At 48.0% G+C, this 12,913-nt stretch overlaps 1 protein-coding gene across 1 annotated transcript in view; it reads right to left on the minus strand.

Moving 5' to 3' along the window:
• WWP2 (WW domain containing E3 ubiquitin protein ligase 2) overlaps nucleotides 1-12,913 on the minus strand; it is a 149,397-nt gene that overhangs the window by 14,535 nt on the left and 121,949 nt on the right. The window contains exons 11-12 of the mRNA XM_010851108.1: nucleotides 9,837-10,011; nucleotides 3,443-3,505 (exon numbers count right to left, since the gene is read on the minus strand). Coding sequence (XP_010849410.1) covers nucleotides 3,443-3,505; nucleotides 9,837-10,011 — 238 coding nt within the window. The remainder of the gene's footprint in view (nucleotides 1-3,442; nucleotides 3,506-9,836; nucleotides 10,012-12,913) is intronic.

The following is a 12,913-nucleotide window of genomic DNA, read 5'->3' on the forward strand; positions in this document are numbered from 1 at the left end:
CTCTTCTCTGCCGGGGAGGAGAAAGAAAAGTGGACGCTCAGATTGAGGCACGCTGAGCCCATGTCCTCTCCCCTCTGGCTCCCACCTCCTGGGTGCTAGGTCTGCATCTCTGCCTCTGTCCCCACCCTGTTAGAGAAGTTTAACCAGCGCAAGCCTGGCTCACTCATGTCTGTCACTGGCGAAAAAAAGGACAAAGAGGATCTTTCCCTACTGGGGAGCAGGGGAGGGGTATACACGTTTTCAACTCAAGATGAAGCACCGTCTTCGGTTGGTTTGCTGGAGGGAAGCGGGCGGTGTGGCAACACAGAGGGGGAGCAGGCCAGCTGAAACCAGAGGCGTAATTGCATCCAGCTGTGTGCAAAGTGCAGACACAGCCCAGCCTCCCCTCGACCCTGGCGCCCACCCCAGTCCATCACGGCTACTCTCTGGTCCTCGGATGCAGCCAACCTAGGCATCCCTGTCCCCTAGGCAGGGTCACTGGGGGCACGGGGGGGAGGCTGCCTTTTCCCTCATACCTCTCTGCTCAGCACCACCGGGCCTCTGTACCCTCCTGCTTAAAGGCAAAGTTTGGTTCTCAAACTCCCACATCCCAGCAAAATCTCTATGTTGTGCATACATGCAGACACCTGGGGCTGTGGGCGTCCTAGTATTATTCCTACGTGTGTGCTTCAAGAGGGGCAGTGTCTGGTGAGCTCAGACATACTTTCTCCTTTGGACAATATTTACTCTCTGGCCCTTTACTGCTGTACTAACGATGACTCTGAGTTGTTTGAGGGAGAAAGTATGGGCTGCAGGGGCAAGCTCAACTCTAGCTGGTGATTCTGAGAGGGACTGAAGGGGGCACCCACTAGTTCCAGGTGGATGGCAGGCAAGATAGCGCTCACCTTTCCCAACTTAAAAGTTTCTCGGCTTTCAACACTGTTTCTGTCCTGAAAACAAACAATGTGCATGGCCCTCCCTCTTTACTGATGACAGGGAGAAATTAAAGAAATAAAAATAATCAGTTCCAGAAGCTACAGGGAACCCAAAAGCTGAAAAAGATCCAGAACTATGGAGCCCAGCCCCCACCCCTTGAGCAGCAGCCTGCAATGTTCACAGTATCAACCAAGGGTCCTGGTCCCTGTCTGCCTTACCTGGTATCCATTACTTGATGGAAATTTCAAAAAACAACAGACAAAAGGAAAAGAAAGAAAAGAAGGTGCCTGGGATTATGACAGAGCTCCCATCACCTCAGAACAGCCTGTGGGACTGTTCCACAGAGGACTGGCTTCCTGACAGGGTTGTGAGGGGATCGGGGAGCCACTCCCAGCCCAGAAGCTTCTGCTATGAACTAGACTGTCCATGTATTCTTGGCCAAGGACCAAAGCCAAGCCTGGGGGATCTGTCCAGCCAGCCGATGCCACTGTCACTACATGAGGGCCTCCCGTGGCCCATGGGAACCACCTTGCTGCATACAACGTGGTAGTTTGAGGGCTGGGAAAGTCCTTAAACATCTTAGCCCAACTTCATCTAGGAAGAAAGGGACTCGGGAGCATTCAGTCACACACCCAGGGTCAGAGGAGCTGAGACGACGTGGATCTAAACCTAAGGTGTCCGGACCCCTGGGTCAGTGCTTGGGGAGAACGTGGAGTCTCTGCTGGAGGAGCCGAAAGGGACCCGGGACTGAGCACAGTAGACTCAACAGCAGGCTTGCCCTAAACGCAACTCTCCTTTGGTTTTGCTATTCTTAGACTCTTAACTCTCCCTGGGGAGATGGGCCCTGGGGAAGCCAACACAAAGCCCAGAGGACTCCATCAGGAAGGTTCCCGGGCCCTTGGCCAGATGCTCCTTTTCCTCTCAGTTTCACATCATCACAGTCTTGTGTGTTTTCCTGATCATTCGTAAAATAGCGCTGACTCCAGCCATGGCTCCTATTCCCATCTCAGCTATTTCACACCTGGCATCTGGGAGCTGTTCTCAAGACCCCACTGCAGCTCCTACTTGGTGATCATCATTTAGCAGAACTGGTATGGAAACAAACCACTTGACTCTAGGGATCCAGGAACAACTCTGGGATCCCACTGTAGGTCACAGGGTCTGCCAGATAGCTTTACACAATTCTCATTTCATCTGATGAGTCCTTTCCTGCCCAGCCAGGGAACCTATTTGACCTGCTCATGTTTGACTTGCTGTCAAACTCTGAGACAACAATGAACTATGACCTTTCATTCTTTCAGGGAGTCAGATGAATCACCTGTGTGACTAAGGGATTCCTGAGCTGAAAATCAAGAACTAAATGGGGGGACCTCACTAACAGATAATATCCCACTAGAAGGACTAGAGGGTCTTTGCAGTGCCCTGGAATGCAGTGGTAATTGACTAAGTGATACCCTAGGGGTCTCTGGGGGTTGATGTAACCCCATAAATTATGACCAGGCAGTAGTTGTGTCTGCATCAACAGGATCCAGCTCACAAGCTGCACTTTTCAGGTGATGCTCATCCTATCATTGTCAGCTCCTTTGTTGGGAAGCACACCCCTGCCCAACTTCACACCACCTGTGAACACCACTGAACCGGCGTTCACTGTCTCCTGCAGGCCTAACAAACAAATTAAACCCGACATATGCCAAGTTTTGCAAAGTCTGCCCTCTTCAGCTCCCAAGGACTCTCGGCATATATACTGAACAAAACCCTGACCCAGATCAGAGCTGCAGAATGCGCTGAGTCCCACCATCTCTCATGACCGCTTTTGGCACAGCCACTCCTTCCCAAAATAGTCATAAGGCCCACCATCTCTCTCAGGTCACGGCTGTCCATCCCTCTAACTCATTACTGGCCAACGACACGAAGGACTTGGGATTCTCCAGTGACAGGGAGAATCCAGCATGGCATTATAAACTAGCAATGGTACACTTTTCTAATGTCAGCAGCCCACACTCAACTCTCTCATCTGCTTCCCTCTGGCCCCTTTCACAGACATTTATCACAAGTAAAAAGATGGCTTCCATGATTCAAAATTGAGCTGAAGTCCTCCACCATCTCAACTGCAAAGAAAGGTATGGTAAGGTGTCTCGGCAGACAGCCACAGACCTACAAATGCATCTAGGAATCAGCCAGTGTCACAATGCCTTCACCACATAGGATGGATTCTTGAGGGGGCACCCTGAAAGTCAGCACTGCAACCCAACAGTCCCATGGCTGCTGGGACATTTCTTGCATAGGGTCAGGCCCCGGCAGTGATGGCAGAGGAGGTGTTCCGGGGGTGCAGGAGAGCTCGGCTATTTTCCCCACCTTCCAGCCCCATCGCCTGCAACTGTTCCAGCTGGGCATCCCTGGAGGGTGTGCTGGAAAGAGTCGAAACAGGGGAACGGAGGCAGAAGAATGAGGAAGACGCATGGGGAAAGAGGACAGAGCGCCATAGAGCCATCAGCTAACGCCCTGAGGGTACAGAACAGAGAACTCAATACTTACCCCAGCCGGAAGGGAGCGGGCCCAGTGGGTCATGGTCAGTGGAAGCACTCGAAGACTAAACACAGAAACACAGCAAAACACAGGGGTTAAAAAAAAAAGCCGCTGGATAAAAATAAACCAATCGATCAAAATTAAAACTGCCAAGGACTAGTTTCCACATTTCAGCACTTTGCAGAGCAAACAGTGGGGCCTTAGGTGGCATCTGCTCCTCTCCAAAGTCTTCTTCTTCTTCGAAGGAAAAAACCCCAAAAGAACCCTGCACACTGAGGGCCGGGACAGGTAGTGAAGAGGGTGGAGCGAGAGGGAGGGAGAGGTGTGCAGGTGAAGGTGAGCCGAGGCCCGGAGCGGGCCCCAGGCGTGGCAGGAGGGCCCGGAGCAGGGCTGCCCGGCAAGCTCGGCCTGGTGCCTCCTCTCAGCTCCTGCTCAGGGCAGCCAAGGCGACTGAAATCACCACCACCACCTCCAACTTTCTCCAAGAACCACACACGGGAGGGGAAAAAATATCGCAGGCCTTTCCAATGAAATCATTCCCACAAGCCCTGCCCACGCCCAGAGCTTCCTGGCTGGGGGCTGGGCCCTCCTCCCTCCACCCCACTCCTGGGTGCGCAGGGAGAGGGAGCAGCCGTGTATGCGACGGACTGAGGGCACATTCAGGCCCCGGGCCCCTCACCTCCCCCAGGAACGCTTGGCTTCCCTTCACAAAGCACCTTTATTCTCCTCCGGCCTGAACCTGAAGTTGTTCAGTGTTCTGTGGGCGCCTGTCTGGGGAGGTGGGGCTGGGGGCGAGGTGGTGAGAGAGAAGGGGAGACAGGAGAAAGAAAGAAAGAAGCAGGGTTGGGGAGGCTGACTCCAGGCCTTGAGGGTTACTGTTTACATTAGAGCCCCCCAGCCCCTGCCTAATTCTGCTGTGGGGTCCCTGGGGCCAGGCTGCAGCAGCCCGAGAGTTCTCATATCCTGCGGGGAAGGGGGGGCTGTCAAAGACTCTTCAGAGTGAAATAAAACAAGCATTGTTCCCTGCTTGCTTTCTCTCTTTCTGTTGTTTTTTTTCTTCTTCTTCTTCTTCTTCTTCTCTCTCGCCAAAGCATTTTTATTTCACTTACTAAAATTTAATCGCTATGTTAGGCGGATCAAGTTCTCAGTGCAGACTTCGGGCTGCCTGGCTGGCCCCGTCTGGGGCCGATGGAGCCACACACGGGCAGGAGAATGAATGGAGCTCAGTCTCAGCTTGAGAAAACATTGGTAGAACTCAACGGCCAACGAAACCCCTTCCACCCCCAGCTGAAATGACAGAGCAACTTTCTTTCCGAGGTGGTGGCGACACAGGCATCTCTTCCAAATCAAGTTGCAACAAAGACGTTTAAGTCTGGAAACCACAGGTCCCTTGATGGAACGGAGTCACCTTTCAGCAGAGGCAGGGTGAGACTTCTCCAAGGTGTGGGACGCTAGGCTGTCCTCGATTTGAGGCATGTTGCCCTCAACCTTACGCTTGTCACCACAATTCAGATTTGTCTGATGGTTACTGGGGGGAAAAAAACACCTCCCAAATTCATGGAGGTTTTTTTTTTGGTGTGTGTGTGTGGAGGTGGGGGAATGAGGGGAGTGAGCATCTCATAAAATCCAAGCTCCTCTGACTTTTTCGTAGCTATACTCGGCAATGAAGGAAAGCAACCACCTTGTGAAACACACATGCGCTTCAGATAATGAAGCCAGTGGGTGAGCACTGAGCTAGAGCAATGGATGTCCTTGCAAAAGGGAAGGACTACAGGAAAGATTATGTCAAGAAATTAAAAGCAGCAGCATTTGGTGTAATTTTTGGGTTTTTTTTTTTTTGCTGATTTTTCTGTGTTTTTGTTTTGTTTATTTTGTTTTGTTTTCAGAGTAAACAAATGATCTGCAAAGCATCCAGGAGCTCTGATGGGAAATTAGCTCCCAACTGGTACCAACCAGGCTTCAGTGGGCTTACAGTCATCTCCTGTCTAACTCTACAAATCAATACACCAAAAGGTCTTTCCTCACAGCCTCTGTGACGTGTACTGAACTAGAAATGAAAAATGTTTGGGGCTTCCCTGGTGGCACAGGGGTTAAGACGCCGCAATTCCAATGCAGGGGGCATGGGTGTGATCCCTAGTCAGGAAACTAAGACCCCGCATACTGCACGCTACAGCATAAATAAGTATATAAAGTTAAAAAAAAATGTTTACAGGCCCCTTTCTTAACCTTTGCCTTCTTTTAATGTCAGAAACTTTACACGATGTTAACTCTTTCTCATCCAGGTGGTTTTTCTGACAAATGCCTTTGGTATGCTCTCATTCTCATCCTATTAGATCACCCCCTCCCCAGCACGGGGTCGGGGGGAGAGAGAGAGAGGAAGGGAGAGAAGTCAGAGACTGATAAACGTGAGCAAATATATGAAACGGGTCAGTGGAAGCTGACACTCATGATTTTACCTCTTAACAGTTAAAGCAAAGCACTTGATTATTTCAGATATTTCTTCCCTAATGTATACAGTACAACTTGAAATATGTTTAGAGGAGATGAAAGGAAGCCAAGGAGACATTAAAAAAATTAAAATCTATATTTTCTGGCCAGCAAACCCAAACCCCAAAATCCCATGTCTGCAATGAGCCAATCACCTGCCCCTTCTCTTCTTCTTCCACACCTTCCCCTGAAACAAGAGATTGCAAGTGCTACCTGGAGCACAGCTGGGAGAGCCACAGAGAGAGGGGCGTGGGGAGACTGCTGGCAGAAGGGGGACCCTGGGGTGTGCCAGTGACCCCAAGAGACCAAGATAGCTTCCTTTATTATCAGGAAGAGAAAGGAATGCTGTTGAATGATTTTCCTGGTAACCATCCCTGGGTGGGGAGAACTGGGGTGCAGGCCGTGAGCCAGAGGGCTCACGTGAGTTCAAGTCCCTCAGGGACTGAGCAATAAGTTCCAGTAATATTTTAAGATACCAACTCAGAAATAAAGAATGTCTAGCAAATACAGCCGAGGGCAAGACAAATTCTGGGGAGAGCACAGAGGTTACAGTGTGGAAGGCAGGCTCCTTTCTTTTTTTTTTTTTAAAGGATGCAACCAGTAGGCGCATAAGAAACCTCAGGTGGCTTGAGAATTTGATCCAAGGGACTCTTTACAGAGTAAGAAACACTGTTTCTGGATAGAGCACTTTTGCGTCACGCGTTAGCAGCCACAGAGTGATGTGTTTCGGTCTTGCTGACACTGGCTGTTCTCCTCTGATTATTAGAGGATTGAGGTGGCAGAGGAGGAGGAGTGGCCACAGAAATGGCAGCAGGCTGCGAGCAGGGTCCTTTTGCAATTAGAAGATGCACAGGAACAGGCTGGGCTTGCTCTGTGGACGGCAGCAAGACCACAAAAACAGATGGCAAAGCAAGACAGCATGGGTCAAACACAAGTGTGCATGTGATGATCACAAGTAACAAAGGCACTCTGGGGCATCAGGAGAGGGAAATGTGTAAGAAATAAGGGACCGAGGGACTTCCCTGGTGGTCCAGTGGCTAAGACTCCACGCTCCCAAGGCAGGGGGCCCAGGTTCCATCCCTGATCAAGGAACTAGATCCCACGTGCCACAACTAAAGAACCCGCAAGCCACAACAAAGACTGAAGATCCTGCATGCTGCAACTGAGACCTGGTGCAGCCAAAATAAATAAATATTTTTTTTAAAAAAAGAATGATCGGGACTTCCCTGGTGGTCCAGTGGTTAAGACTCTGTGCTCCCAATGCAGGAGGCCCGGGTTCAATCCCTGGTCAGAGAACTAGATCCCATATGCTTAATTAATTAATTTTTAAAAAGAAGTAAAGGAACAGTAGCAGAGAGATAGAAAAAGGTGTGTGTTAGGCTGGAAGGAATTGCAGGAGGCTGCCATCTGGGATTCCCTAGACTTTCCACGTCAAACTGTATAGTTCATGTTCTCTGCAGGGCAGCAAAGAAGAATAAGGTCTGGTTTTGGCCCAGGAGTGTTAGCAGCGGCAGCAGGGGCAGAGGAGGAGGAGGAGGGGAAGCCACTGCTATAGTATCAGTTCTTAAGTCTTCCAAGTCAAACCCTGGGCCAAGGCCAAACCCCAAAATAACTCTATGAAAGCGACTCTTCTTACTTGCAACCAGGACATGGCACCACAGCAAACAAGAGGGGTAAACCAATTCCAAAGAGGAGGGAAGTCAACAGAGAGACATTGAGAGCTGACCCAAAAAAAAGAGGCCTGCCCATTTTTCAACATGAGTCTTGTTTCAGGGAGAAAAGTGAATCATCACTCCATCTAGAACCCTCCTGGATCCCCAGCCACGCTGAGGAAACCGTGTTAGAGGACTCAGAATGGACTTTTTTATTTTAAGCCCTGAACTTTTACTTTCAGGGGACACTCCAAGTCAAAGTTCTACCTCTGCAGGCCCAGAATGGTGTTGTTGAAATGAGAGAGGCAGGTGAGGGAGATGATGCCTCCAAAAGCACAAGCAGACGTGAGCTCCAGAATCTTCCCTTTCACACACCAAACATCTGGGCCAACCGACAGAACCCACACGGTGTGTGGGAAGGGAAGGGGGAGAAGGAGCCCTTCAATGGATTTTTCTTTTTCAATTTGAGAAAGTGGGTAAGCAGGGAGAAAAAACTATGCAAGGCTCCTAAAATGCGTCCTTGTCTCTAAGTCAAAGGACAAAGCTGCTCAGACCATCCCAGTTTTGCAGCCACGACCACCCAAAGAAATGGCAGGGAAAGTCCTTGGGGCCCAACTCAAGAGGAATAATTTCTGAAATGCAGGAAAGGGTCAGATTCTACCCAGTTTTGAAACATAGCAGAACATGATACCCAGCATATGTAGAAGGGCTGTGGAGTGGGCGGCCAGATGCCCAGCAGTATAGATGCTGAACTAGGTACACACCACGGGGCACGGGTGTAGACAGACATCAAGCTGACCTTGCAGGCAACTCAATGTGACAAACAGCGGACTTTCTGCTCATTCATACTAAGCAAACACTATATGCTGAGCAGTCAGCCCCCACGAACAAAAGAAGTAAAAAGCCAGCCAAGGGCAATGTCTTATGGTTGATGCAGTGGCTCATGCTTTGAGTGAACAGAAAAAGAGGTGGAAATGATGGCAAAGCTGATGATGAATGCTATTCAGTTAACTGGAATTACAGGTCTTCTGAGCACTTAGACATGGGTTGAAGTTCAATTCAAACAGAAATAATGTTTGTTAAACATGGTAATATCATAGACCAGCTCAACAAGTTTCCAACCTCCAATATACCACACCTCGTACAGGTTCTATATTACAGATCCCAAGCTTCAAATTCAAGGGGCTCAGAGAAAATGCAATCAGAGTTACAACTTGAGAATCCCACCTCTCTGTCAAAGAGGCTCCCCACCAAGCACTGGGTTGCTGGGAACCCAGGGCTCCAGTGAGACAGACACCCAGGAAGGAAAGTTCCTAAAGGGACACAGGACCACAAAACTCTGAATCCTGGACTATAAAATTTTAATGTTATTCTGAAGGTAATGGCCACAGAAGGTTTTGAACCAGTGATCAATTCAGAGCAAAGCCCCCTTCCCTTAAACCCTCCACAGTGATTTTTTTAAAAAGTGACAAAATGACAGTGATATTTGAAGACAGCTCTGCTCAAAACAGTACAGATCAGAGAGAATGCCAGCAAAGAGACAATTCCAAGGCTGCCTTCACCTTCCAGGTGGGAGGAGAAGGGGAAAATCAAGAATCAGATAGAAGAAGTTGATCTAGACTGGTGGATCCATACAATTTTTCTGTAAACAGCCATAAAAAAAATATTTTAGACTTTATGGGCCACCTGGTCTCTGTTGTGGCTACTCAGCTCTGTCACTGTAGCACAAAAGCAGCCACAGTCAAAACCTTGACTACCGAGTGTACATGTGTTCCAATAAAACTTTAATTTACAAAACCAGATGGGGGCCAATTTGGTCCAGAGGCCATAGTTTGCCCATCCCCAGATTCAGGCGAACATTAAAGTCCCTCCAGCTTTTAGAATCTGTCAGATAATAAAGATCTGAAAAGGTGAGGTATGGGAGAGGTCACAGTGACCTTCAGGTCTCAAGGCAGGATAAATGGACCTGGATGGAAGGACCGGAAGAGAAATCCAGTCTCAGAAGGAAGATGGGAAATTCGGTTACAGACACAGGTACTGAGCCCATAAATACAGAAGCTAGACACTGAGTCACTAAGTTAGAAATGCCAGAGTTTTGAGGAATTTCGCTGTAATGAGTAAAATCTCCAGGGCCTGACATTTCTACCCACTGTTTTCCCTACTCAACCGAACAGGTGGAAGGAGAATGTGTGAAGCTGCCTGTTTCATAGCGCCAGGAGGCTCGCCCTCCACCTGTGGCCGGCCCCCGCGTCTCACCTGGTAGAGGAATCTTTGGCTGAAGTGCTGCATGGCGCCCTGGAGCTGGTTGCGTTGGGACTGCCACTGCTCGTAGTTCCGCACGTACTCGGCTGTGGGGCGCTGCCATGTGGTGGTCCGGGTATTGTGGTCCACGTAGTAGAACCTGCCTCGGGGGTCTGTGCGTTTCTCCCAGCTGAAAACATCAAGCTCCGAGTGAACACGGTGACCACCTCACCCCTACGCTCACATAGAGAAACTGGGCAGGCTGGCAAGGATGGCGAGGAAAGGTCTGGTGTAGGGTCTGGCCCAGGAGCTTGGCTGCTCCAGGGAGGCAGAGGCAGGTGGGGCGCAGTCACGGACGCTCTGGGGGCCAGGATGATTCTAACAGACATCTGTGGTTGCCCCTGCAGCAACCGACCCAATCTTTTTTTTTTTTTTAACATTTAAAGATTTTTTTTTAATGTGAACTATTTTTAAAGTTTTTATTGAATTTGATACAAGATTGCTTCTGTTGCTTATGTTCTGGGTTTTTGACCATGAGGCCTGTGGGATCTTAGCTTCCTGACCAGGAATCAAACCCACATGCCCTGCACTGGAAGATGAAGTCTTAACCACTGGACCACCAGGGAAGCCCCAACCAGTCTCTTCTACCAACAGCCCCTGGATTTCATGTCAGAGATCCAAGTGGCTCTGCAGCAGCTGACTATACTCCTGACCCTGGAGTTGAATGGCTGACTGGACCGGGAGTGGGCATGTGACCTATGTCAAACCAATCAGGGTGAATCTCATAATTTTTAGTACTTACAGTGGGAAAAATGTAGTCTTCCTTGCCAGATGTGATTGAGAAAGCATGCAGTCCTGGGACTGGCTAACATCCTGGACCCAAACACAATATGAAGTTGACCCAGTGGATGGCAGAGCAGAAAAATGGGGGGAAAAGCCAGTCCCCTGGGGATACCGTTTGAACCACTGGATCATGGTTCCCTTGAAACCAGGATCTATGTCTAGAATTTTCAGGATCATGAGGCAGTGAAATCTCTTCATTATTCAAGCCAATTTAGATCCAAATTTTTCTTCCTTGCAACTGAAATTGTCCTGACATAAGAGGCCAGCAAAAATATATTGACTGGTCATAGGAAGAGTTGGTGCAAAAGACAGCAGGACTCTCCATGTTATCTTTAATGAGGAAGCAATCTTCCAAAGTTGGCGCTAAAATATCCATAGGCAAGGCAGGGCTAGAACAGGGAGTGAAAATTCTCAGCTGTGCTTGGTAGGTGTAGCTTGATTTCCACATATATGGTGAAGAAGTGATCAAAAGAAAGTAAGAAAGCAGGGTAACAGAAACGTTTTACATTTTGATGGAGTGTGCGTGACATGAATGTATGCATTTGCCAAAACTCAGTGAACTGCATAACAGAAATCTGTTTATCTCACTGTGTGTAAATTATATTTCAACTTTTAAAAAATGAATTTAAATCTAATGAAGCCTCCACATCTAATGATTAATTTGCCAGGAAAGATAAGGAATAAAGGAGCATGTAACACACACCAGGAATCACAATCAGCCACATTCATTATGTGAGAATTTCTACAAGACAGATGTTCAAGATAGTCAACAAATATATAGTTTAAAAAAAAAAAGAAAAGGTTGAAGGAACTTACAGATTAAGAGAGACTTATGAGATTATCAGCCAAAAGCAATGTGTTGATCTTGAGTTTGGATCTGATTCAAACAAAGCAAGTGTGAAAATGTTTTTAAGACAATCGGGGGAAATGGAACACAGACTGCACGTGACATGAGGTAACAGAAGTCCTGCTAATTATGTTGGGATAATGGTATTCTGATTTTTTTTTTTAATCTCATCTGTTAGAGGCATATGTGGTGTATTTATAGATCAAAGGATAGGATGACTGGGACTTGCTTGACAATTCATCAGTTGCCTCCCCTAAAGAGTGGGAGGTCAGATGAAACAAAATCTTACTAACTGTTAGAACCAGGCCATGGTTACAAGGGAGTCATTGTACTGTTCTCTCAAATTTGGTGTACGCCTGAATTTTCCATTATAAGTCTGAAACGAGAAGGGGGAGAAAAGGAGTTTCAAGAAGATAAGATGGAGATACTACTGAAGAAAACAGGATTCACCCAGTGAAAAAAGGAACCCACAATGGATCACACTGGATGATTCCAAAGTGTCAGAGGGTCTCTGTTCCCTGACTACCTTCTCACACCATCTCTGAATTCTGATCTTACTCACAAGACTATAATGCTTTGGGCTGACTGATACTTTCCTCAGCTTTCAGGGTTAGCCTCCTAGCTGACTTTTGCTGCCACCTCTTCAATGATTCTTTCAAACTGAAAGGCTCCCTAAAATTGGCTTCTCTTCACCTCCCAAGGCCCGTTCCTGGATTGCGCATGGATTCCGCCTGCTGGACTGCCTTGCTTTCATGATCAGCCATCACTCTGGATTCACCTAAACACCATCATTCTCGCCCCACACCTGAATCTTCCACAGTCTTCCTTCCATCAGTCCACCACCCAGGAATGCAACCACACCATCATTCCTGACTTTCCCTTTCCCACTGATGTCAGTAAGCCGCTCAGCCTCAGGGCTTCTTTTTATTTTGTCTCCCTGTCCTTGACTTTCCATTTTCATGTCCAAGTATCCTTGAATGAACCTTCCCATGCAATCCAGCCCATAAACTACCATCACGGTAACCCCAGCAGACTGACCCTTTATGAAATGCTGGAGTCAAACTGTCATATTAGTATTTAAGGCTCACAATAACCTGGAACCTTCCCACCTTTCTCATAAATTCTCCCAACTGGTGATCTTTATTTATTTTTAGTTGTTAGCAAAGGAATCATGTATCTATAGTTTGAAACACAAACAGTACTACAGGAGAGACAATGAAATCCAGTGTCTCCTGCCCTCCTCCCCATTGCTGTATTCTGCTTCCCGGGGGCAACAATTACCTTCAACTCTTGATTGTATCTTCTAAATAAATGCTTACTGCATAACTTCTTGATTTCTGCCAAGTCAGAGATTACTATGGACTTGCCACTCTCAAAGCTGAAGAATTAGTTCTTGTACCCT

Source organism: Bison bison, unplaced genomic scaffold (genome assembly GCF_000754665.1).
Source record: "Bison bison bison isolate TAMUID 2011002044 unplaced genomic scaffold, Bison_UMD1.0 scf7180017864297, whole genome shotgun sequence".
NCBI classification, from domain to species: Eukaryota; Metazoa; Chordata; class Mammalia; order Artiodactyla; family Bovidae; genus Bison; species Bison bison.